The following is a 27755-nucleotide window of genomic DNA, read 5'->3' on the forward strand; positions in this document are numbered from 1 at the left end:
GTAAGGAGGTGGATCTAATATTTCTAGACTTTGCCAAAGCTTTCGACATGTGACTTATCTATAAGCTACAAGAAATAGGGCTTGGGAGTACAATGTGTACTTGGGTCAGTAATTGGTTAGATAATAGGGAGCAGCGCGTTGTGGTTAATGGATCTTTTTTAAATTGGACTAAAGTGCTAAGTGGGGTGCCGCAAGGGTCTGTACTCGGACCACTATTGTTCAACATCTTCATTAACGACCTAACAGTAGGTCTAGAGAGAATGGTGTCAATTTTTGCAGACGATACCAAATTGTGTAAGGTTATAAATACGGAGGGGGATGCTGAGTCTCTTCAGAATGATTTACTTAAACTAGAAGCATGGACAGCAAAATGGAGAATGAGATTCAATACAGACAAGTGTAAGGTAATGCACTGTGGTAGCAAGAACAAAAATAACACCTACATACTAAATGGAGTAATATTAGGAGATTCTGTACTGGAAAAAGACTTAGGTGATCACATAGATAACAAACTAAGCAGCAGTACCCAAAGTAGGATTGCAGCAAAAAAGGCTAATAAGATATTAGCATGCATAAAACGGGGAATTGATGCAAGGAACGAGAGTGTTATACTCCCATTATACAAATCACTAGTGAGGCCACACCTTGAATACTGTGTGCAATTTTGGGCACCATACTACAAAAAGGATATCCTGGAGCTAGAAAAGGTTCAGAGGTGGGCGACCAAACTAATTAAGGGCCTGGAGATGCTGGAATACGAGGAAAGGCTTGCAAGGCTAGGCATGTTTTCATTGGAAAAGAGGAGACTAAGAGGGGACATGATCAACATCTACAAATATATAAAGGGACAATACACAGAACTTGTGAGGGACCTGTTTTTAATAAGATCAGCACAGAGGACACATGGACACTCGCTTAGGTTAGAGAGGAGTTTCCGCACAATGAGGCGAAAAGGTTTTTTCACAGTAAGGACAATACGTGTTTGGAATTCCCTGCCAGAGAGTGTGGTAACGGCGGATTCGGTTAACACCTTTAAGAATGCTTTAGATAAATTCCTAATGGGTAAAGATATTCAGGAATATGGTGCTAGACAAGTATTATAGTTACTATATCTAGATATAAACTAAAATAACTAGTCCTAAAATAAACTGCATAGGAGACCTCAAACAGGTTGAACACGATGGACAAATTGTCTTTTTTCAACCTTAGATACTATGTTACTATGTAAAAAGGGCACTGGCAACTAATGATGGAGATGCAAGTTTGTATAAAAGTCGCAATGACAACTCTAGTACACAAGATGTTAAGTGTAAATCATGCTCCATTAGATAAGCAAATTGATCTTTGCAGAAATGTGTTATCTTTCAACACAGGTGTCTGCATGCTGTACATCTCAGCCCTAGTAACAGCCTCATTAAATGTCTGGACCAGAGGCTTCAAAAGAAAATGAATTGCAGAAATATCAATATAAGCATTTACTAGAGCCCCTTTTCGCAGATGGGAGACAATAAATATAAGTTCATTGTTCCATTTCATTTTCTTCGCTTGCATAAACAGATGTATCCACACAGTGGTGTCGAGAGAGGGGGGGAGAGGGTACAAATAACCCGGGCCCAGGTCTGATGGAGGGGCCCAGTGAGGGTCCAGTAGGGGACCAGGCCCCCTCCTCCTTACCTGGCAGCAGCAGCTGCAGCGCTTTTCCTCAGCCCAGCACACTCTGCTGTGTACTGGGCTACAGTGTTGCCATAGAGGTGCTTAAAATACAATTTTTTTCAATATTTTTTCTATGGGTACATGACCACACCTCCTGTGATTAGGCCACACCCCTTGAAAAGTACCTGGGCCAATCCCGGCTCTCGACTGCCCTGTGTCCACATATATCCATACTCATATTGCACCAAATAGCCATGGGCTTTGCTACTTAGCTATGCCAAAGCACTAATCCTAGATACTCACTGCACTATAAGCAAACAAAGATACAAAATTGTGGAAAAAGTAGCACAATGGGGGAAAATTGCACAATGCAGGAATCATGCCATGTGGTGTAAAAGGATAATTGAATAAGGACACATCTGTATGTCAAAAACAAATAGGACAGATATAAGACCAAGATATAAGACCAAGATGCATCAAGCCATTCTAAGCATTTCTCAATAAGAAAATATTGGCCTGGGGATGCCGTGAAAAAAAAATCTGAAACTCTAGGGCGCCGTGATTCAAAAAAGGTTGAGAACCACTAATGAAGACATTTAAAGACTGCAGTTCACAAGCATTGAACATTTTATGTACACCCGTCATCTGCACACCTGTCCGGGAGACCATATTGTGGGCTGAACCTATAATCATGCGAATGCATTCACTAGGCCATAACCATAATATTTTTTTTTATATTTATGTTTATAAAAGAGGTACATAAAAGTTTGTGAAACTAGAAACCTTTGTTTCTACTGTAGTTTATTACACCCATAGTAATTTATATGTGCATTTCATTTAATTATATTTGTATTTTCTTAACACTTTTTGTTCAATTTTTTCTGTTATCCAAAATTAAACTAGTCGGGAAGCCAAAAGTCTTTCAGAGGTTATTTAAGTAAATCTACATACCATATCTAATAGACAGGAAAAAACAGACACCCAACCGACTTCTTAAACATTTGAATTCCCCCCATCAAATGTACGCACTAGTAAAATGTGGGTTGGAATGGGGCCTTTTGGAACAAAAGTGCAAAGCTGCAACCACTGGCCCATCAGTGCAGTCTGATGCTCAGAAACAGCCTAAGGTCAGTAAGACTCACTATTACAGTACATGGGAATACTGGGGTTTATTTAAAAATAAGAGCACCTATGTAATCACCACATAATGGAGGGAGAAACTGTATGTAGCAAACATTTCACTGGGAGCTAGTAATGCTACTGAGTTACTTTGTGTTGCATGTTATTACTGTATTACTATATTTTTCCTGTATTTAATTCTAATTCTAATTTTGAATGTCATAACTTACTTTTGCTTGCGTATATAAAAAGTGGACTAAATAATGATGTTATGTATGCTGATCAGCCACAATAAGTAATTGACCATACACCTGCATCCCTTGCTAAACAGACCACACCTGCAAAAGGTGATTGAAAGTTAAAGAGATTCCATTGGTTGTGACAACAGATTTGTACATGGGATGTGGAAATGTCATGTTACACACCTTCTGGGGAAAATGCTATGTTCCAAAAATGGAGAAACGCATCAAGGTACTGACCACTGCTTCCATCAGTCCGGACCTACCATATACCACCTATCCTCGGAGGTATCCACATACCGCAAGGCACGCCACAGTCAGGCTCTCCCTCCTCTGCTGCTCAACCTGCAGTGCTGGAGCATGGTGGATTTTCCCTGCACACCAACAACTATGGTCACCAGTTACCAAAGTCATCGCCGTAGCCGGTAAAATACATCAATCCTGTACACCAATAGTTTTGGCAGTTGGAAAGATTCCTGGTATACTAATCTAAGCACAGCGAACTATAACTGCCTATACTCTATATGAACAGTGGAATTTGATTTATTGCTCTGTGGATATGGACGGTCAGACATTCAGTTATCACTAGATAATCTAAGGTTATGGGCATATGGACTATGGTGGCTATATGTATGGTAAATTTGTTATAAATGTATTTTAATTTTTTTAAGCACCACTGGTGAAGGTTAGGATTAGGCTGCAAAGAGGGAGGGGGTAGTAGGATTAGGACGGTTAGGGATTAGGGCTAGTATACTTACCACGTAGGTGTTAGGATCCTGAGCTTCGGGATGCCACTCTCAGTATTCTGACTGACGGCATCCCAATTGCCGGGATCCTGATACCATCCCCACAGAACACATCTGCTTGTAGAGTATCATTCATCTAGGTCTACAAATCTTGGGGGTTTATGAGCACTATTGAAAGTAATGACATGTACAATTTATTAAAGCACTATAGGGGATACTGTATACTTACAGATAAAAACTGCTCATTTTCCAGAAGTTACTAATGATTAAAAAAAACACTAAATCCAAAATAAACTCAAACAAAAATTGATCTACGAATAACAAAATAAAATATATGAGCAAATCAATTATTATAGGGGAGACAATTTCCAAGACTTATTGCCAGTAATCCCACAGAAGGGCAAGGGTGATGATATACAACAATAGTTTAAAATGAACTGCACATCAAGCTGAAGATTTGTGAATGGTTTTATAGACTAAATAGTACACACACAGCCTGTACTTTTGTCTAAGCTCATTACTGGCTGCTTCATCCACTGTTTGAAACACAAAGAGAAAGTGTGTAAACCAACCATACGGTTTCTATATCTGTCCACAGGCTTTGCTCTCATCCTAAGACTTGGCTGCAAGTTTGTCAATTAACCTACACAACCTCCTATCGTCTCTGCTGTACAGGATATCATTCATCAGCTCCCAACATAATAATGTACTGAAGATTTGCAGGAACATTGCTGTTCTTAGGAAGAATAAAAACATATACTGAGGAATGCATGCTGTTTTTCCAGTCTCAAAAATACGCCTAGGGGATAAGCACAGAATCCTGAGCAATATGAACCGACTAATGGACTTTGTACAAAGAAGTCCTTTCTGTAGGACAAAGCAAACTCAGAGACAAGTATGTAGTCCTGCTATGTATTGGTTTGTGAAACAAAAGTGTTGACCTTGTAGTTATTGGCTGTGGTTTTGAAGTGTTTATATGTAGATCTCAAATGAGCTACTTTACTATATACACTAATGAACTTTTGGGCCAGATTCAGGTTTGGACGTAAACCCGATGGTCTACGTATTAACCCTATGGTGAGGGAACTGCGCATGCATAGAATGAGTCCTAAGTGATTGCTCCCAGTCCTACTTTTAGCAGCAGTATGGGGGCGGCAAATGGCACCATTTGGATGAATGGCAATCCGATGCTGTATCTTCAGACACAGTACTTGGATAATCTGCAATGCATGCAGGAGGCGCCTGTTTCCTATGCTAATTTCACGCTTGAATTCTGCCTAGTTGGCCACGTATAGCATTGAGAGGTTTGTAAAGGAAAAACAGATTAGTTTAACAAATTGGATTTCTATATTACATATCCAGTTTTGTGGGGTTGTGGTAGTGGTATACTGTCCTCATTCTAAGTCTGTATCTACTTATATCGGTTAGTAAGGGGAGGTTAGGGCTAGGCTGCATGAGGGGAAGGTTAGGGTTAGGCAGCGGGAAGGGAGGGTTAGGGTTAGGCTGCGGGAAGGGAAGGTTAGGGATAGACAGCGGGAAGGGAGGGTTAGGCTGCGGGAAGGAAAGGTTAGGGATAGACAGCGGGAAGGGAGGGTTAGGGTTAGGCTGCGGGAAGGAAAGGTTAGGGATAGACAGCGGGAAGGGAGGGTTAGGGTTAGGCTGCGGGAAGGGAAGGTTAGGGATAGACAGCGGGAAGGGAGGGTTAGGGTTAGGCTGCGGGAAGGGAAGGTTAGGGATAGACAGCGGGAAGGGAGGGTTAGGGTTAGGCTGCGGGAAGGGAAGGTTAGGGATAGACAGCGGGAAGGGAGGGTTAGGGTTAGGCTGCGGGAAGGAAAGGTTAGGGTTAGGCTGCGGGAAGGGAGGGCTAGGGTTAGGCTGCGGGAAGGGAAGGTTAGGGTTAGGCAGCAGGAAGGGAGGGTTAGGCTGCGGGAAGGAAAGGTTAGGGTTAGGCTGCGGGAAGGGAGGGCTAGGGTTAGGTTGTGGGAAGGTAGGGTTAGGCTAAGGGAAGGGAGGGTTAGGTTTAGGCTGTGGGAGGGGTGGGTAAGGGTTAGGCTGCGAGGAGGGATTGTTAGGCTGCGGGAAGGGAGGGTTAGGGCTAGGCTGCAGGAAGTGAGCGTTAGGGCTAGGCTGCGGGAGGGGTGGGTAAGGGTCAGGGTAGGCGAGGGTAAGCGTTACAGTACTTACCAAAATGTGTCAGGTTGCTGACAGTTGGGATGCCGCTGTCAGTATTTTGACTGTCAGCATCCTCACTGACTGGATCCTGTACCCAGCCCATTAAATCAATTGACTAGTTTTCACAAATAATGCATCCATTAAAGACACCACATTATTTCCAGCTCTGAAATACTGCATTGTTATAAACTGACGCCACTTCATCCGCAAACATCATTTTATTGGTTTGATTTAATACTATACATTACATTAACCCCTGGCTGTCACATACAATAGCTAAACACTGTATATAAATAATAGATTACACAGTGGAAATATTTATAATCATATAACTAAATCATGTTAAAGCTTTGGAAAAATCAATACCAATACAATTATATTGTTTTGTTGTTCCAGAGATTGTATTAATTCTGTTCATGGTAATGCATTATGTTGTTCAGAATTTGTTGCATATTGAAAAATTGATTATGTTGAATGAGGCATGGAAAGATTAATCGGAATCATATGTTATAGCAACAAAAGAACATATAATACTACCACTGAATTTAACAGAAATGACTTTGCAGTGTCGACAGTACTACATCAGAGATAACAATAAAATAAACAGACAGCGGACAAGGTTATGATGTACTGATATACCTAGGGACTACACACAGCATATAAATGAGTTCTAATTAGTGCACCAACTGTTCAGTCAGGCATCTTTAATAAGTAAACACTGCAGAGTATCACTGTGCTAAACATTATTACTTGTCACTGGTACCAAGAATTTTCTCATGCCCTCCAGTGTTGGAGACCTAATAAACTTTGTAGCTAATGTTAAATTAAACCCTTGAGGAACTGATGGGTTTCACCTTGATGTGGTAGATGGGCCCATATTTTTGACCAAACGTGCTAAAGGCCTCACTCTTACTCCATGTTAATTTGCAGAGTTTGTTATCATTATTTTGACTATAAGTATTCCTAGTGCTTAGAGTATGCAGCTTCATTTTCTTTTTTCCTGGATGGTACTACAAGTCTCAGCATGGTAGCACCTTTTATGTTTAAAATTAGGGTGTGCAGTCCAAGCCCCCTCCTTTCTCCTTTATATTTGTGCATATATTGTGCATTTGTAGACTAAGAAACTCCTTCAGATTGGTATTAGCACCGCTCCCATCTGCCTTAGGAGGTTTTAATCAGTAAGGGATTCCTGCATTGCTGTGTAATGTACATATTGAAATGGGCACTATCATAGGGAAGTCTTTGATAAATTGATTTACTGTGTTAGTATAAAGCCCAGTACACACTAGGCGATACATTAAACGATATGAACAATAATGATCTTTTTAAAAACATCTACTGTTCATATAGTCTACTGTGTATGCCTGAACGATAACCAACGCGCGCTCCCTCAGGTCGTTTTGTTCAGGCATTATCTACCGAACATGCAGCTCAACTTCAACTATATCATTGAGTGGCATGTTCGGAGAGTGCGGGGATGACGTCACTGAACGATACTGTACATCTTTATCGTTCAGTGTGTATGAGATATAGCGCTGATTGCTAATTAGGGGAGGTCGCTCAGTGTGTTTGGGGCTTTAGGGATGCTAGGGACCCATCTGATGGGGTTCTGTTGATGTGGTGGATAGGCCCACATTTTGGTCAAACGTGATAAAAAACCTCATTTATACTCCATGTTAATTGGCAGAGTTTCATATAATTATTTTAACTATCAGTATTCTTAGTACTTAGGGTTCTCCTCTCCTCCTGCAGCAACACATCACCTCTTCATAGTGAAACATTCTCTGCTCCTCCTTCAGCAACACATCACCTTTTCATAGCGAAACATCTATCTCTGCTCCTGCAGCAACACATCACCTCTTCATAGCGAAATATCTTCCTCTGCTCCTACAGCAACACATCCCCTCTTCATAGCGAAACAGCTACCTCTGCTCCTGCAGCAACACATCCCCTCTTCATAGCGAAACAGCTACCTCTGCTCCTGCAGCAACACATCCCCTCTTCATAGCGAAACAGCTACCTCTGCTCCTGCAGCAACACATCACCTCTTCATAACGAAACATGCTCCTCTCCTCCTGCAGCAACACATCACCTCTTCATAACGAAACATCTTCCTCTGCTCCTGCAGCAACACATCACCTCTTCATAACGAAACATCTTCCTCTGCTCCTGCAGCAACACATCCCCTCTTCATAGCGAAACAGCTACCTCTGCTCCTACAGCAACACATCCCCTCTTCATAGCGAAACAGCTACCTCTGCTCCTGCAGCAACACATCACCTCTTCATAGCGAAACATGCTCCTCTCCTCCTGCAGCAACACATCACCTCTTCATAGCGAAACAGCCTCCTCTGCTCCTGCAGTGTTTTTTGTAGCTGTAGACAGCTCTGTCTCTATGACGGGCCACAGTCACAGACTGAGCTGATGCTTCAGACAGACAGTTGTGATGGGCAGAGCTCTCTGCAAACAGGATGCGACATCTGGCAGTGCGGAACAGCAGTCCGGATACCAGCGAAGTAACTGGAGTGGTTGCTGGATCATGCAGTTGGAGCCAGTGAGACCCAAGCTTGTAGGCCAATACAGGGTCGTATGCTCAATGAAAGATAGAAACCCCCCAAATCTATAAATCCCATATTTGTACATAGTGGAAATGGTGAAAACACCTCATCAAGCCCAACTTATTCCCACTTTAAGACCCCTTTGTTTAAACCTGGGTTTCAACACCAGTCCTCCGAGTACACCAGCATGTTTTCATATTTTTAGTAATTATACAACTTGTTTCCACAGACACAAATCCTAAAAGCATGACCTGTTGGGGGTACTGTAGTTAAAAACCCCTGAATTAAAGTTCAGTTTTACTCATAGACTATAGTTATTTACCTTAAATTATGTTGCGGACATCATAAAGGTGCAAAATGCATCCAAGCCCTACTGGTGAAGAAAATGACTGTACCTCACCCCTGAATGTGCCATTTCTCGCTCAGTCATCTTATATGGATAATACCATAGCAAAAATTACATTTTCTCTCCTAAAACAGATGCTGTTCACCTTCCATATAATGCAAGCTGCAGTACTGGTAGTGCAGGGGATAACAAGGAAGCCTGCTGTATGATATTACTACTGTGTACAGAGGTGCGAGGTCTAAACCCAGCACAATATGAAATATTCTAGTCAAGGAAACAAACAGTGTTGGATATTTCAAGAGCAGTGTCAGTAAGTGGCCGTACAGCTAATCAGTGACAGAACTACAGTAGCAAACTTACAGGGAGTGCAGCAGCTATGAGAAGAGTGGCCCATAGCCACCCAACACCCTGTAATGGCAATAGTGGGCCCAATTCCTGTTTGTATGGAATTGCAAAGCCACAAGGAGGCGTTTGTAGGAGACAGACGCCTCCTGTTAGTATGAGCAAGGATCCGAGTGCTGCGTCTGAGGGTGCAGCCTCGGATCAGGTACCGGCCAGCCTGCATAAGCTGAAGCCTCATCAGGCTGGCCATAGGATCCAGGCACCAGGGTACAGGAAGGGACCCATCACGTCTTCAAAATGGGACGACACGAATATGATTCAGGCCCAGTGTAACCATTGTCTACACCCACCATCAGTACAAAGCAAATGCAAGCACATGCTAAAAAAGAGCAAGGGCCAAAGGAGGATGCACTAGTTGCCAAGTACAGTTCTACTCTGGAAGCCCAACAATCTAGTTATTAAATACACAATACTTAATGTATTTATCCATACACCATTGTGATAGAGCCTTAGAGCAGTCATGCAGCACATGAACCATAGTCAGTCTATGAAGTCAAATAATCCCCCTTCCTCCTCTAATTAATATAGTTAGAGGCACAGCAAGAAAAAAGAAAAAATGGCTAACCTCCAGGACTTCTGTTGGCCTCATTGTCTGCAGTGCTGTAGCTGTAGTCTCTTCCTTCTTGGTCAGCTCCAGCATAATCCCCTCCACTCTGTGCCATTCGGGAGTCAGGTTGCTTCCGATTAGGAGGGGGGCAATTCCCTCTTCCAGATGAAACAGCAGTTGATTCAGTTCCTGAAGGCAGAAAATTTGTTTTAAGGTCACTAATGCACAGAAAGTACCAATCACTTCCTGCACAATCAAAAATGAGCCAGTAATTTATTAGTTACATATTTTTACGGCAACAGTTTCACTTCAGCAACTGAACAGATGTCACTTCCCCAGGAGAAAAAGTGTTAAGCATGATATCATCACAGCTTGCTGGCTTTTACACAGGAGACTGATATGATAGACCTCACTCTAATTGCAATTACCAAGATAGAGCCTGTATCAAGCAATGGCTCCTGCGCTAAAGGTCATATGAGATCTCAGTAACAGCAGTAATCCATATTGGCAACACAGGGCAAGGAGCGTTGCGGTTTTCTTAACATATGAATGACATCCTTTTGTTCCCTAACCGAACTGCCTGTGCTGTCTTCCTGTCTAACTCTAACTTTAATAAGCTCTAACTGCTCAGAGAAAAAAGCTTTACAGCACAGAGGAGAAGAGCATTCTAGGAAATTAACCAAACACTCATGTATTCTGCAAGTAAACACAGGCATTAGTCATGTGATCAAAAAAGTTCTGTAAATTTACCTCTTTTTTTAAATGATTTTAGAAAAGTAATCATAGTAATTTGAGGAGGTCGATGACAGCCCATTAAAAGATTTGTGTCACTTTGCCAGATACTGCATACTTAAATATTCTGCTTGGAGATGTTTCAAACAAATGTGATTGATTCATTACAAAACTATTTTAAAAAAGTTCAGACTTTGGTAAAGAACTCTCAATGTGTTAATAATGGCTGACAATGACTAAAAACTTTAATAATGCATTTTTTATTTTTACAAAAAAGCTTATTAGAATTATTTTTAAAATAGTACATTACCTAAAGGTACCAATAATAAAAAGAACAGATGGACCATAGTAATATCAAAGCACACTATGTAAAGTTCTGTACAAAAGTATAATTCAGATAAATTCTAGAGAGGAGGAGGCCCATGTGCAGGCTCCATCTGGGCCCCCTCCTGTCTAGCAGGTAGCGCTGTATCTCTGGGCACTAGGGTACCCTAGCACTGTCCCAGAGTGTAGAGTGCATGTGTAGATCTCCAGGAAAATGGCCACTGTGATTTTCCTACTGCGCATGCACAAAGCGCCATTCTCCCAGTGATTTCTGCAGCACTGCTGCTGCGCTGCGGGACTCTGGAGGGTAAGTATAAAACTTAATGGGTGCAGGGTGTGCGGTGTGGGCCCCCCCTGGGGGCTCCGTGTGCATTGCACACACTGTCCCCATTATAAATACGCCAGTGATTCAAACACAACTGAAAGAAAAATTACTAGGTAATTTAAAATCTGTAAATAACCAAAAGGAAAATTAAGAAATCAGCTGCAACAATTTGGGAATTATGATAAAACTTTAGTTTAGAAGAATACAGTGGTGTTTAAAAGTTTGTGAACCCCTCATAATTTTATATATTTCTGCTGAAATTTTGCCTAAAACTATCTCGGATTTTCACACAATTCCTAAAAGAAGATAAAGAGAACCAAAGCAAACAAATGAGACTAAAAAAATAAATAAAAGTGCTCACTTTTATTGAAGAAAATGATTCAATATCACATATCTGTGAGTGGCAAAAGAATGTGAACCTTTAGGCTTAGCAGATATTTTGAAGGTGAAATTAGAGTCAGGTATTTTTAATCTATGGGATGACAATCAGGTGTGTGTGGACAACCTGTCTTTTTAAAAGAACAGGGATCTATCAAAGTCTGATGTTCACAACACATATTTGTGAAAGTGTATCAAGCCACTAACAAAGGAAATGTCTGAGGACCTCAGAGGAAGAGTTGTTGATGCTCATCAGGCTGAAAAAAAGGTTACAAAACCATCTCTAAAGAGTTTGGACTCCACCAATCAACAGTCAGACAGATTGTGTACAAATGGTGGAAATTCCAGACCATTATTACCCTCCCCAGGAGTGGTCGACCAACAAAGATCATGCCAAGAGCAAGGCGTGTAATAGTTTGCAAGGTCACAAAGGAACCCAAGGTAACCTCTAAGCAACTGAAGCCTTATCTCACATTAGCTAATATTAATGTTCATGAGTCCACCATCAGGAGGACACTGAACAACAATGGTGTGTATGGCAAGATTGCAAGTAGAAAGCCGCTGCTTTCCAAAAAGAACATTGCTGCTTGTCTATTGAAACAAAGTTTTGTGGACACATAGGTCCAATATAGAGCTTTTGGTATGAATGAGAAGCACTATGTTGGGAGAAAGGAAAATACTGTATTCCAACATAAAAAGGTCATACCATATGTGAAACACGGTGTTGGTGGTATCATGGTTTGGGCCTGTTTTGCTGCATCTGGGCCAGGACAACTTGCCATCATTGATCGAACAATGAATTCTGAATTATACCAGACTATTCTAAAAAAAATGTCAGAACATCTGTCCATGAGCTGCATCTCAAAAGAACGTGGGTCATGCAGCAAGACAACGACCCACAGCACGCAAGTCATTCGACCAAAGAATGGCCAAAGAAGAATACATTTAAAGTTTTAGAATGGCCAAGTCAAAGTTGTCACCTTAATTCAATCGAAATGTTGTGGAAGGATCTGAATCGAGCAGTGCATGGGAGGAACCCCCACAAACATAACAGAGTTGAAGCCGATTTGGATGTAGAAATGGGAAGTGCAGAAATTCCTCAAAGCCGATGGTCAGGACTAATCAACAATTACCGTAAAATGTTTACATGCAATTATTGCTGCACAAGGGGGTCATACCAGATACTGAAAGCAAAGGTTCACATACTTTTCCCACTCACATACAGTACTGTATATGTGATATTGGATCATTTTCCTCAAAAAAAATGAGCATGTCTAAGTTTCTTGTCTCATTTGTTTGATTTGGTACTCTTTATCTACTTTTAGGAATTGTGGGAAAATCTGAGATAGTTTCAGGCCAAATTTCAGCAGAAATATAGAAAATGCTGAAGGGTTCACAAACTTTCAAGCACCACTGTACATTGTGAAATATTTAGAAATGAACAAAAACAGGACAGTCTATAAAAAAGTTGTAATATTAATGGTAACATTGATAATAATGATGATAAAACTGACATTGTTTTGCCTGTAACCATTTTACTTTTACTTTGACTGCTCAATATTTTTTAAGAAATAAAATTATTAAAATAAAATAAAAAACTCACAGAAAACCATTTGAGGTTTCGATTTGTACATACAATAATATTTTTACCATACTTAACCATTCTGCATTTATATATTTAAAGAGGTAAAACCTAAATAAGAAATGTTTGTTGATACTTGATTTGATATTTCAAAAAGTAATATAAGTAACAGAAGCAAGTCATGTACGGAGGCTAGACAGGATAGGATTAGGAAAATATCATTAACCTCTTTTTCTTGAAACATCGGCAATAAATATAAGGTCATACAAAGAGTAGGAGACATCAAAGACATCAAATGTGATATGAAAACATTACAGATAAGGGTATCCAAGTAGCTGTTATCAATCATCCACAGTTTATCTACAAGTAGCCTCCAGCACTGGAAGATAGTGTAAATAATCCTCAATATAGCATTTTACAGTAACTTTTGGCTATACAAACAACATATAAATTAACTCAATTTAAAAAAAAAACTATTGAAGTTGTTATTCCTAATATGAAGAATCAGATGGCAGCATGCATTTCTCTACAGTATTTAGCATAGACAAGAATACTCCGTTATAATGCTTATTTAGAAATCAAAGTAGCCCTATTCAGGAAAATAATTTACAAAAACTGCTTTTTATATGTAAAATGTGTAATATTTATAGTCAGCAATGGCTTTGTCCCTTCTTAATTAAATTCATGATGCTATAATTATGAGAAAGCATGCTTTATAATGGGTCACTGGACGAATTGGCTTTTCCGTCATGGCCAGCATTGTGTATCATGGTGATTAAATAAGACAAGCAAAACTAGCAGCGTTGTAGTGAAATGTGTAAATGTGATACCGTAAATATATATTTCATTCAGTTTTCTATTTAGATGGAGATAATGCCAGGTGGAGATTGCGATGCCAGGCTGTCATCAATGATGAGACCAAACCTACAACCTATTACCTACAGTACAGTCAGAATGGCTCTATATAAACGTGCTGCACATAGAAATTAGAGAAGCGCTATCATAGAAGAAAGAGGTTGAACATGTATGCATCTGTAAAACACACAGCACAGATACAATAGGGAGAAGGTAAGCTCATATAGAAATTAACCATATGTAAATGTCAAACATTAAAGTATGCTACACTGGGCGTCATCTTCATCCACACCTTGTTTTTTTTCCCCTCAGGTGTGTGTGGATGGCATAACAAAGTTCATGACCACAGGGGCGGATTAAGAATGGAAGGGGCCGTGTGGGTCCAGTCTTCTCTGGCAGTGCCCGCGTGCACCATAGACTCTGACTTTGTGCCAATTTATACTGCTCACTCATGCAGAGGTCTCCAGGAACATGGTGCCCATGCCTTGTTCCCGGGGACATGTACTGCGCATGTGCAAATTCCTGGGAAAATGGCCACTGCACCATTTTCCCGGTGATTTATATCTACAGCATCGCCCAGCATAGAACTCAGGAGGGGTATGTATAATTATATGGGTGCAGGGTGTGCAGTATGGACCTCCCTGGATCCCGGGGACTGTGTACACCGCACACCCTGCACCCATTATAGATACACCAATGCCCTCAACAAACTAGATCTGTGTGTTCGTCTTAAGATATGCACTGACCAAGGGTGTAATGTTTGACATTGAATGACATTATTACCTCCCATTTCACTAAATCTATTGCTCCAGTTTTTTGTCCTAAAGAACAGTTGTTTTAGGCTTGCCTATGTTTTTAAGTAATCATGTCTTTATTCCAAGCGTCATATCACTTTGTGAGTACTGTATGTAAAGATTTTGATTTTTTTACTGCTCAATGTGGATCTAAAAATTTGCTTCCTCGCCGAAGACCTGAAGTGTGGCAGGTCTGGATGGGACAGAAATCTGAAAGCTGCATTACCATCTAGGAATAGATTTCCCATTATGACACCTTCCTTCTATGTAGATGTTATTTCCACAGCTCTGCCGATAGCTCTTGTGTGAGTGGTAGAACCTGTCAAAAACTGACAGCATGTATGTAGTACCTCCTGGGGCTCTGGCTAAAAACCACTAACTGTCTGAAGCCTATATCTTTACAATTTGCATTTAATTTTATTAATAGAAGTAATTCACTATGCTCGTAAAATATATTGCATTGCAGATGAATTAAAAAATAAATTGCAATTAACAATACTGTACGTTATATCTGGCTCACCATCACTGAACTAGTTTCCTCCCTTTTCTAGGACAAGACACATGCTGTAACAGATGTCCAACCCAAGCACTTCTAACAAGTGAAAACTACCGTTCCTACAGTATTTATCCTTTCTAAGTGCTAATTACGAAGCTTGAATAGGGTCTCTGATTGGCATTGAAAATTCATAAACTCATTTCTTCACTTGTCTCACCATGCCATAAATTCTGCACATGAAAATCACAGTATTGAAGAGGGGGGGGGGCGCTTACGACTACGGGAAGTACCGTATAAGCATTATCATTTTTGTGTAAAAATACACTAGGATAACAAAGATTATTTCAATACTCTATTAGACCCCTTTATATAGATATGGATGTTGAATTATTTCCATTTGTAGTGCAGGCTAATCACTTGCTAGTCCACAGGCAAATTGTGTCTAAACCCCCGTTACCATAGCAATAATCATAATCGAGAGTTATAGAGACAATTCTTCCTGAATTATTTATGTGTCATGTAACAGCTGAAACACAATAATGCTCATATTTTTATATAAAGTACTATATTCCACATTTAGTCTCTTACCATATGAATCTTGATCAGGCGGAACCGTAACCTCTGCTTGACCTTGAACACAAAAATGAAACTAGTATATGTCTCAGAACATAATTATCTATTAAGTGGACATTACACTGAATTTTCTGTACTTACATTATTTTAGTATAATTAATCTTAAAGTATCTGTGGTTAAATAAAACAACAGTAATTTGGGCGGGATGTAATGCCGCATATACCATGTAAACTAATATGAATAAGCAATAATTGGCAAAATATCTATTGAAAAATACACCTTTTGTAAAATGCAGGGAGTTAATTTCATTAATTTGATCAGCTACACATTCCTTTTTACTCTAAAACCATTATATAATTTCTATACTTTGCACTCACTTCTATGGCTATATGTTTGGGCAGCAAATTACAGGTGAAGCTACCCAAACGGGCTCCGAGTCCACATCAAATAATATAGTAATATTTGGGTTTGTAAACACATTTCTTACTTATGTTTTATCATCTGTCAGAACAGATCTTCATTCATTGATAAAGTAAAGTAAGTTACTTCTATAAATAGTTTCATTTGTATTTCATCACATTATATTACATTGTTCACCTCAGGCAATTACAAATCCAATTATTAAAACCATCATATATTTATTACATGTTAATGGTTATTAAGATAGCCAATAATTCATATGCACATTTATTTAGACTGTTTCTTTTCTAGATTATTTTTGCTGTTATAAGATACTTAGGCAGATGTATTAAGCCTGGAGAAGTGATAAAGAAGTGATAAGTGGAAGGTGATATACGCACTAGCCAATCAGCTCCTGTCATTTTTCAAACCCGTAATGATTGGCTGGTCCGTTATCACCTTTCACTTATCACTGCTTTATCACTTCTCCAGGCATAATACAACTGCCCCCTTGTTTGAAAAGATGACAACTTTATCACCTCGGCCCTGGCTACGAGGGTAGCGTTTTTGCTCTGATACTGAAGCGTCTGATGCAGTTGGGTCACTTGGAGGCTTCTGCGGTTTAGACTTGTTGACACTGACAGGCATTGGTTCTGGAAGTTCATGTTTCGGAAAGCCCTTAAAGAACCAAGCTCCAGATCTTTTCCACACCTACAGTACAGAGATAAAGAAAATGTTATAACTAGGTGAAAAGGGGCTAATACTTAAATGGTTCATATAAAATAGCTACTAAGTAACATCTCAATATCTGGTGATCACCACAAAATATATTACATTCTCAGACTGGATGACTTATTGAACAATGTATTATAATTTGGTCAATGCTGATTTATAGTGAAACATAAGTCCATCTTATTATTTTATCTAGTACTAGCGGTTTTATCCGTTCTTCGCACGGGAGTTTCTGATTTTCACGGGTTGGTAAATCTATAGAGATGTCAATTTGAGACATCTTCATGTAAGTAAATATTGATCCATGGTTCTTGGCATTACCTGGGGAGCACCCGTAGCAGATGCTGTAAAAAGTGACAGGACCATTTTTGTAATTTATTACATTCTACACACTGGAGGTGCAATCCAAATTTTGATCCAATCTTGTCTGTTTGGGCGTTATCGTTCACGCAACCCAAGCCACTCATCAGTAATGATGTCATTATGTCAGACACATTTCCTAATTACGTAGTATTCCTATTTCCCACCTGAAGAATACCTATGTTACATTTCAGCTTCCTAACATATCGGGAAGTAAGAGAATTAGTGATGAGTCAGTGAGTGAGTGAGTGAGCGAGGGCTTCCGTATTTATATATATATATAGATCGCCTGCGTGCATATCTTAACGCAATACGACTACTTTCATTGCGCCCATCTGTAAGTTTAAGTTCACTACCCAACCCCTAAAAGCATTAGTGTGAAGATACATAGCTTATATGTTAATGGACAGTCTTAGGAACATATCCATTTTCAAAATCAATCAGCTTAGCGACCCCGAAAACTATGGATTTGACACTAATGTCGGTAATTTTGGATGTTTTATCTTTCACCTCCCCCCATGCTGATGGGGGCTGAACTTGGATTTAAACGGCATCGGGAGTGTCACTATTCATCTCAGCGACCCCGAAAACGATGGATTTTTACATGTCACCCCTTTCCCACCCCCACCCTTAGGGGTGCTAGGGGTGTCTAACCCCCACAGTATTTGTTTCCAGATTGTAAATCATATGTGTACCAAGTTTGGTGTAAATTGCTCTAGGAATTCCAGAGTTATGCTGGAACATATATACACATATACATATACATCCGTTTTATATACATAGATTATAGATAAATAATTGCACCAATAATTGTAATAATAATGTATAGGTCATACATAGACACAATGGGCCTAATTCAGAGACATACTCACAGCCGATGCCGGATGTAGTGGAGCAATTTTTTATTGCTGTCGCACCACACATGTCCCACTTGTGTCAGTACAGAGTCACAGCAGCGATTTCAGGTGCATGCAGAGTAAAGTGTATAGAGAATGTGGTTGGTGTCCCCGGGCAGTGACAGGGAAGTGTCTTAGTGAACCCACCGAAATGGATGCTCTACTGCTCACATAGGAGGACACACTCAGACGGAGAAACTGCATCTGCCATTGGTACCACAGCATGTATGGATGCTGAAAGTTGTCTTCTCGGTCCTTGAACATTTGGATACACAGTAGAAGTACATAAGGGAAGGACTTTGTAGCAGCAATTGCATAAAGTCACAGATGCAGCTGTGGACATTGCTTGGTCCACCTCTGAGTCAGCCTCAATAGCAGCCCCCTCTTCACATGAGCTTAGGTTGACAAGGTTAAAAAGTCAACATGTAAATGGTCAACACAGAACAAGTCACAATTTTTATTTGTTAATTTAACTCTAATCCTAACCCTAACCCTCCAGCAGCCAACCCCTACCCTTCCCTCAAGTGCCTAACCCTCACCCTAACCCTAAAAATCTTCAAAAATAATGTAAAACCACGTGTCGATCTTTTCTCTGTAAACCTTTTGACCCTATTGGCCATTTAATAGATGACCTTTTGGACCTACTGACTGTCTGTCTATTTACTGTCTATCTTCCATCGGATACCGTTATAAAACTCTTCCACCAGCACCTTCTTACACTGCACTTTTAAGTGACAATGGGGGTCATTCCGAGTTGATCGCTAGCTGCATTTGTTCGCAGCATAGCGATCAGGCTAAAATATGGCATTTCTGCGCATGCATATGCGGCGCAATGCGCACGCACGACGTACGGGTACAACGAATGATGTAGTTTTGCACAGGGTCTAGCGATGTATTTCAGTCGCACTGGTGGCCGCAGAGTGATTGAAGGGGGGGCGTTTCTGGGTGGCAACTGACCGTTTTTAGGGAGTGTTCGGAAAAACGCACGCGTGCCAGGGAAAATGCAGGCGTGGCTGGGCGAACGCGGGGTGTTTGTGACGTCAAATCCGGAACAGAATAGTCTGAAGTAGTGAGCGGATTCGGTTTTACTCGGTTCTCAAAACGGCATCTTATTGGCTATCCAAAACACGTGACATCCGTGAGCCAATAAGATGCTGTTTTGAGAACCGAGTAAAATCGAGTAAAACCGAATCCGCTCATCACTAGTCTGAAGTGATCGCAAGCACTGAGTAGGTTGTGAGCTACTCTGAAACTGCACCCAAATTTTTTGTCGTCGCTCTGTGATACAGGCGTTCGCACTTCTGCTAAGCTAAAATACACTCCCAGTGGGCAGCGGCATAGCATTTGCACGGATGCTAAAAACTGCTAGCGAGCGATCAACTCGGAATGACCCCCAATGTCAAATTTACGATTTCTATCTGGGTACATGAATTACTTTATGTATTTGTGATTATGTATTAGCTCTTTTTTCTAGAAGGTTGAATATTTGTATTTTAGATAATAATACATCAAATACTCAGTAATCAGTGAGGTACACATATCTATGACAATAACCCATATGAGGCCAATACAGATTACAGATGTATTGCTGAAGTCTGCCCTGGCACACATACTATACAGCGCTATAGAAACCCCATGCTTACCTCACGCTGCTCACTACATATTTTGCAGAGCCAGATGGAGTGGGGGCGACTGTTGGTCTCTACACCACACTTTGTGCAAACATTCTGTAAGAATCAGGCATAATATTCTAAATGGATAAATCACATCATTGACAATCTAGCTAATAATGCAGGCATAAACAATGTTGCCATGGATTTAATCAGGTACGTTTCTTACTGCATTATAAACACACCATATAAGTACATGACATATACAATATATATAAGGGGAGCTGTATAAATCCTTTTAAAGAATGGATAAGTTCATAGATGGAGAAGTTGCCGATAGAAACCAGTCTCTAACTAGCATTTATCAAGTACAATCTATAAAATGATAGGTAACAGCTGGTTGGTTGCCATGGGCAATACTTGTGCATGCAAAAAGGAGACATGGTCTCATGGGAAGGGGATGTGACCTCATCACTTTCATCACTCCGGGCCCCAGAGCCTGCTGAGGCTACACTGCCAGCTCCTTCACGGTTACAGGAGCCGAGTGCAGCATGTAACGTCACAGTGCAGCACCCAGCTCCTGCCACTGAGAAGGAGTGGGCGTGTGGGTGTGGCCCCCCCCTAGTGATGCCACTGCCTCCAATGAGAAAATGGAGTTATGACTCTGTTACTCTGTATGGGTTTATATCTCCCTGACTTTGGTCTGAAAATCATTTTAAAATATTTTTTTGTTTTACTTTGTATAGAGTGTTTGCATCTTTGCTGCAGTCACCAAAAATCTGCTAGCGTCTGGCTTCTTTTTTTGACAAAAAAAAAATGCATCTTAGTCGCAACACGACTAGTATGCACAAGGAGACTGTGCTGATTTATTTGCTATATGACACTTGTATCTGTGTTCGACTGAGTATCTGAATCTGTAAACGAAGTGCTACAAAGTAGCAGCCGCAGATTACTTCCAATACAAGTTCACAATATACTGTACAAGTGTCATATATCAAATTAATCAACACAGTCTCCTTGTGCGTCTAAGGCAAAAAAAAGACGCCTGACGTTAGCCGAGTTACACGGGACCTGGCAGCTCACTCACGCCAGGCATCTCGCACTGCATGGCATATTGAGGCTAGATGTGTGAGGACGTATCATTAGTGTTTTTCTTTATTATCTACCTTGTTTCATGATAATATACAGTATAACATTATGCAAATGACTAGAAGTAAGAATAATAACCTTTTTGCAGTCTTCACATACAACACACTTTGATCCCGGCAAACCTAGTTGTTCCCCACAGAGAATGCAGCGATTAACTCCATCCCCAGTTACCGCCTTTCTCATGTCTTCTAATTTGTCGACCAAACGTCTACATGAGACAAAAGATAAAGGTTAATAGCTACTGTACACTTCTGCTTTAGTAAATGCCAAAACCTGCAAGTTCAAAGAGTCAGGAAATAGCCTCCGTAAGTAACAGTATAAGAAACATAAGTGTTTGAGTGATCCCAGCTAGCTAGTATTTATGTGCAGAAGTCTCTTTACAATTAGTAATATGCCTCAATCCACAGATGTGTCCACATACAATTATCCTCATATTGCGCAACACAGCCCCGTTTAGCGGGCCACAGACTTTGCAATGTAGCCGAACCCAAACACTAATCCTAAGTACAATATACACTATGGGCCTGATTCATGTTTGTAGGCAGCGGTGGCTCCTACATACTTTTAGTAGGGGGGCTGCCGTCACCCCCATGCCCGGAGAGGAGACAGCCATAGCCGGTCCCAGCACCTGCGCAAATTATCTGACAGGTGTCATGACCAATGCATGCACACATGCTGCGGTGCTTCTAGCCCCAGCTTATATGGACTGCATCATCTGCAGCCCATAGAAGCCAGCTCTCTGCTTAACACAGCCCGGTCTAGCAGTCCCAGGGGGAGGACACATCTCCCAGTGGGACAGTCTGTAGTGTCTGTGACTGAAAGGTAGAATTTCCAATAGGAAATCACTGCCAGTCACAGTGAAGCCAGTGCAGGCATGGACTGCCTCTGGCTCGGTATCCAGATGATAGGTCGACAGTGAAAAGGTCCACAAGCATTAGGTCGACATGCATATGTGTCGAACATTTACATGTCAACCCGTCAACCTTGTGACCATGTCGACCTTGTGCAAACTGAAACCTAATTTGCAGTGTAAAAATATAGCTGTCTAACATTTGTGGGCTACATGCAAAAGCTGCCAGTATTTACTCTGCATAGAAATAATATAAATATATTTTCTCCCACTGCATGGCAACATGGTTTGTTACTTGCTTTACTTACAGACATGAATCAGACCCTAAGTGAACTAAGATGAAACAAATGAGGAAAAAGTAGCAAAGTGAAGGAAAAAATAGCAAAATTGAGAAAGTATACTGTAAAAAACCCAGACCGGTCTGATACGAGTGACCTGCGCATGCAGCGTAATTCTTTACCTGTGACTTTGTACTAATTATTTTGAGGAAAAAGTGCACAGCACAAGAATTGCACCAGGTGGTATAAAAAGAAAAGGTGTATCAGTATATGTTGTCAAATAAATGTTCTGTATTATTCTGGAACATATCTGTCTCTTTCAAAATAAACATTTAATTGAAAGAAATAACCTGGAAATATGCAATAAAATATAAATAAAAACACCTACAACAAATATTACAGCTTCAACTTTGCAATGCAATAGAGTTTCTGTTATTGTTTATTATACCGTATACTTAGCATGTCAGTTGTGTTATTATTTTTATCACATTGCCTTTCAAATACATAGTAATATCAGCTAACATTTATATAAATAGCGTCACTTTAACAGCAGCACTTAATAATTTCATTTATACTTGTTTTTAATATTGCCAATAAGTGAAATATCTCTTGCTCTGCCAAAAGAGCATCCTTGTATTCGTAATTGTGCAAACTGGAGTGTGTGGAAACTGGAAAGGCTTCCTCAGTGATGTATTTGTCATTAATGTGAGAGAAACCTTTTTTTTGTAATCGTAATTACAAGTAAAAATAATAAATGACCACCATGGTGATGGTGATGGAGGGGGGGGGGGGGGGGTTGGGGAGGGGACGGTATTAGTAGATAGTAGAATGAATATACATTTCAGCCTAACTGTGATGTTATGTATTGTATGCAATAAAAAAAACTAAAATATACCAGTTGATGGCTGTTTCCTACTGTATATTATTATATAATGATTTGATTGTTCTTGTCAGCTACAGTTGTTGGTAAACACTTTCTTAAAATAAATAAACAAAGAAATATAATATTATAGATAAAACAAAACAGATACATTTATGAGCTAAACATATTCATGCTACAATATGACTCTAGATGTTGAATAATGTTTGCAATCTACTTGTAATACAATACGCTTAAATATCAAATAGAACTCTTACAAGCAGAGCAATGTTGACTGTAGCGTCAGTTATTCTACAGTCCCAAACAACATTCACATGCAACAAAAAGGGATAAACAGAGCAAATATTTACATAAACAAATGTTATATATATATATATATATATATATATATATAGTCTTGCAGGAAAGCGGCAAGTATATGGAGGCGCAGGACGCCAATAGCAGGTTGCTATTGGCGTCCTGCGCCTCCATATACTTGGGATACAAGTTCTCTGAGTGCCGCTTTCCTGCAAGACTGTCAGTTTCTACTGCTGGGTAGTTAATGGATGGCACCGAGGCATTGATAACCTACTGAGTCTGAGTGCCGGTACACAGCAAGTATATATATATATATATATATATATATATATATATATATATATATTTTATGTAAAAATCTAATTTTCAATACATAGAATGAATGCAAAACAAGTAGAAACTGCACGTTTACTGCAGTTTTTGTATGCATGCTGTTTATAGGCGATGCAGTCAAATTGCCGGAGGTCGGGATCCTGGCATTAAGGAGGCCGACGCCGGAATCCCAACAGTCGGCATTTTGCCATTGGTCGGCATCCCTACACCCGCCCTTAATTCCGACTCGGTAGGCGGGTCCACAACACCAACCGTGTGACAAGCGCAGCGAGCCTGCAAGGGGAGTGGCTGCCTCTCTGCCGGTATTGTTGGTATACTGACAGCCGGCATCCCGTCTGCTGGTATATCATACCGGACACGTTTATAGCTACTGAATGTGAATTATTTGGAAATTGTTTATTCCCCCCTAAGTATTAAAGAGCAGATACTATTTCATACAACCTCTTTGTGTTACACTTGTCATTTATGCACCTTTTTAGAAGAATGATGTAACATTTATAGAAATATATTTAAGTAGATCTAAACTTGGAACAGAAACATATGAGCTCTCACCACAGTCAGACCTGAATTTGCTGAATGGCTATATAAACTTGAGACTATGGAGTATATTTACTAAAGCTTCTAAAATTGAAAAGTGGTGATGTTGCCCATAACAGCCAATCAGATTCTGTCTATCATTTTCTAAGATGCAACAGAGAAATGATAGACATCTTTTCATTTTTAGAAGCTTTACTAAATTTACCCCCAGAGAACCAGAATAACTAGGGTTGTTGCATGTTGACCCTCTCTCCTCATTTGTAATTCAGTATAGTTTCTAAATGTTGTGCCTGATATTGATATTTGTACCTCTGCAGATTGGGGCATACGTTAGCCAGTGCAAAGAATTTAGGTCATTTTTAATTGCAGGAGAATATTTATTTTTCTTATGCAGATTGTAATGAAATAATATGGATTCAGGGAGCTCTGAACATTGTATGAGTGTTGGGAGGCAGCAAATCTAAACTCAAACTTGGCCTCAGTCCACTGTCAGATTAATAAACTGTATGTCTGTCATTTGTAAGTTTTACAGTCACAGCTTTGTGTGACAGAGGCCTCTCGGCTGGTGCTTCAAACGAGAAGGCAGAGGTCCTAAATACTCGAGTACTTGAAGCTTTTAGCTATTTCAAATGACTCATTTCTCTCTAAAAGATACAGAATTTAATTTGGCACCACTGTTGTGTTACACACATTCAGGGGCGGTTTAAGAGAGGAGAGGGTCCTTGTACAGGATCCGATCAGGCCACCTTCTCTCTGGCAGCGCAGGAGACAAGTGCACCTGCCTTGTTCTTGGAGACATATCTTCTGCGCACGCGCAAATAACGGGGAAATTGGACACTATGCCATTCTCATACCTCCCAACTGTCCCCATTTTCGCGGGACAGTCCCGTTTTTTGGGGACTGTCCCGCTGTGGGGAGGGGCAGTTGGGAGGCTCTGTCTCTTGCTGCCCTACTTAGCAGAGCAGCGGTGAATAGACGCTAAACAGGACTCAGAAGGAGAGGGGGCATGCCAGAGGCTCACAGAGCGCTTGGCATGCCCCCTCAGTGATGGAAACGGGGCGTGGCTCGCGAGCGCAGGTCCTCCGAGAAGCCACGCCCCCTTTTCTTAGGCCACGGCCTTTTTGAGGGAGCGCGCAACTTCGCCGAGCGTGTGTCCCTCTTTCTTATCATGAAAAGTTGGGAGGTATGCATTCTTCCCATGATACCTATATGTAGTGCCGGCTGCTCTGGGAGGGGTTAAGTATATTTATATGGGTGCGCGGTGTGCGGTGGTGTGGGCCCCTCCTGGACCCAAGGCCCATGTGCACTGCACCCATTATATAGATACGCCAATGCACACTGTACACCTTGTGTATAAATCTATCTGGGTGTGTGCCAGGGTCTGTGTGTATAAATGGAATGCCAACAACACTGTGTGGGTCATTCAGAGTTGATCGCCCGCTGTGATCAGGTTAAATCTCGGCAAAACTGCGCATGCGTATGCTCCGCAATGCGCAGGCGTGTTGTACATGTACAAAGAGCATCGTGCTGGGCGATGGATTTATTGAAGAATCCATTTGCACTGCCAATCGCAAGGTGATTGACAGAAAGAGGGCGTTTGTGGGTGTCAACTGACCGTTTTCTGGGAGTGTTTGGAAAAACGCAAGCGTGTCCAAGCGTTTGCACGGCAGGTGTCCGACGTCAATCCGGGACCAAAAAGACTGAAGTGATCGCAGCGACTAAGTCCAGAGCTACTCAGAAACTGCAAAAAACGTTTTTGTGCCGTCGGCTGCAAAAGCGTTTGCACACTTGCAAAACGAAAATACACTCTCCCACAGGCGACGACTATCTGATCACAGCGCTGCAAAAAGTTGCTAACGGGCAATCAACTCGGAATGACCCCCTGTGACAAGTAGATATAGTGGATGCAGTTCAACTGCACACTTTTTGCCATTTTGGTTAAAGGTTACCTGTTGGCTACAGTGGAGACAGCAAACGCGTAAACAAAACTAATATATCACTTCACTGTGAACAAGAGATATAAAGGATACATCAGGTGTCAGTGGTTCCAAGTACATTAACAGGCAGCATTCTCATTAATGTTGTGAGTCCCCTGAGTGCTTTAACACTTTAAACATACAATAATATTTTATTGTAGTGTGGTACTTAGCTATAAAACGGGATACGGTCAGCATGTTGATATTCATAATGTTGACAGTACAATTCTAAGAGTGATGCCAACATTGTTGAAATGTCGACAGCCATCATGAAGACATCTGCAAAATCTCAACATGTTTACAATGTCGTAATTGCAAATGTTGACGTGTGAAAAGGGACAAACAACACTTACTGTATCAACACAATTTCAGTTGTGCAATATTACTTGAAGCTATTGGGTTAGGGTTAAGGTTATGGTGGTGTGGCCGGAACAGCCGCCGTACCACCATCTGTCAACATTGCTGGCATATCAACATCCTCAGAGTCAACATGCTGTAATTGTTGATATATTACAGGCATAGGTGTCGGAACATGGGGGCAAAGGGGCACCGACTCTAAACTTTTGAGAGGCACCAGTCCATGTAATGGGTCACAGTGCGGCCGCCAACTACGGTTAGCACGGGCAGTGTCAAGATGAAAATAATCCACTTTCTGGCTGTTCCACCTACTTCCTTCCCACAGCCCTCCTCCGCCCTGCACGCAGCTCCAGACCCTACAGTGTGTGGCTAGTTACTGTTGGTTGACCCCTTCTCTGGGACCACCCTGCGCCCTTCTCACCCCCACTTCATCCTTTCTCTTCCTCCCCTTGGTCCCTAATACTCCCACCCTCCCCCTTGTGGCACTGATGCTGTAGATAGAGATATGTAATAAATATAGATTGATACTGTACATCTCTGTTATCAGGTAGGTGGTGTGGCGGGTACCTCCAAATGCCCCTGAGCATTCAGTGATTTAGCGGCGCCAAAAATGAAACTATATCTTGCCCCCATCTAAAAACATTGAGGCGTCCCTGTTTATAAGTCGACATTATGACCAGGGCTGCATAATGAATGTCAGCATTCCAGCTATTGACAAAATACACAGAAACCCTTGATATTTACACCTACTATACTATAAATACTATTGTTCGGCCACAGCCTTGATTTTGCGGCAGAATGCACAAGCCACCATCACTAAAAATAGAACAACCATGACTAGATAATTTAGTCACTCAAAAGACAGGCCTCGGGAGATGAAATTAGGAATCTCAGATTCATGGATGCTTCATACGCTCCACTTGTGTGGTGACCTATATCCAACAAAGCAGTGGAGTGCAAGGATGCAATAAAACACTGCCGGCTTTGTGCCTTTATTTTCATTGTGTGTCGAGGCAGGGTACTTGTCTGATGATTGTTTAGTTATTGTACAAATTGAGTCTTAGGAGAGAGAAAGATAAAGAGCACAAAACAGTAATCAATATGCCATCCAGCAACATCACATGACTGATGCCTTCGATCATTAAAAGATGTCAAAACTCAAGTCAGATGATTTAAACAGAACAATGTGCACAAGACAGATAATAGATACAAATAACCCCTGAACATGAGATGTTGGTCCCACGCAAATATTCTGTGGG

The 27755-nt window shown here is 40.9% G+C and overlaps 1 protein-coding gene across 1 annotated transcript in view; it reads right to left on the reverse strand.

Annotated features, from left to right (window-relative positions):
• RPH3A (rabphilin 3A) overlaps positions 1–27755 on the reverse strand; it is a 407102-nt gene that overhangs the window by 90655 nt on the left and 288692 nt on the right. The window contains exons 4-8 of the mRNA XM_063964354.1: positions 21067–21196; positions 19873–19956; positions 16781–16952; positions 15857–15898; positions 9801–9971 (exon numbers count right to left, since the gene is read on the reverse strand). Coding sequence (XP_063820424.1) covers positions 9801–9971; positions 15857–15898; positions 16781–16952; positions 19873–19956; positions 21067–21196 — 599 coding nt within the window. The remainder of the gene's footprint in view (positions 1–9800; positions 9972–15856; positions 15899–16780; positions 16953–19872; positions 19957–21066; positions 21197–27755) is intronic.

The sequence above is a fragment of the Pseudophryne corroboree genome, chromosome 1 (assembly GCF_028390025.1).
Source record: "Pseudophryne corroboree isolate aPseCor3 chromosome 1, aPseCor3.hap2, whole genome shotgun sequence".
Classification (NCBI taxonomy): Eukaryota; Metazoa; Chordata; class Amphibia; order Anura; family Myobatrachidae; genus Pseudophryne; species Pseudophryne corroboree.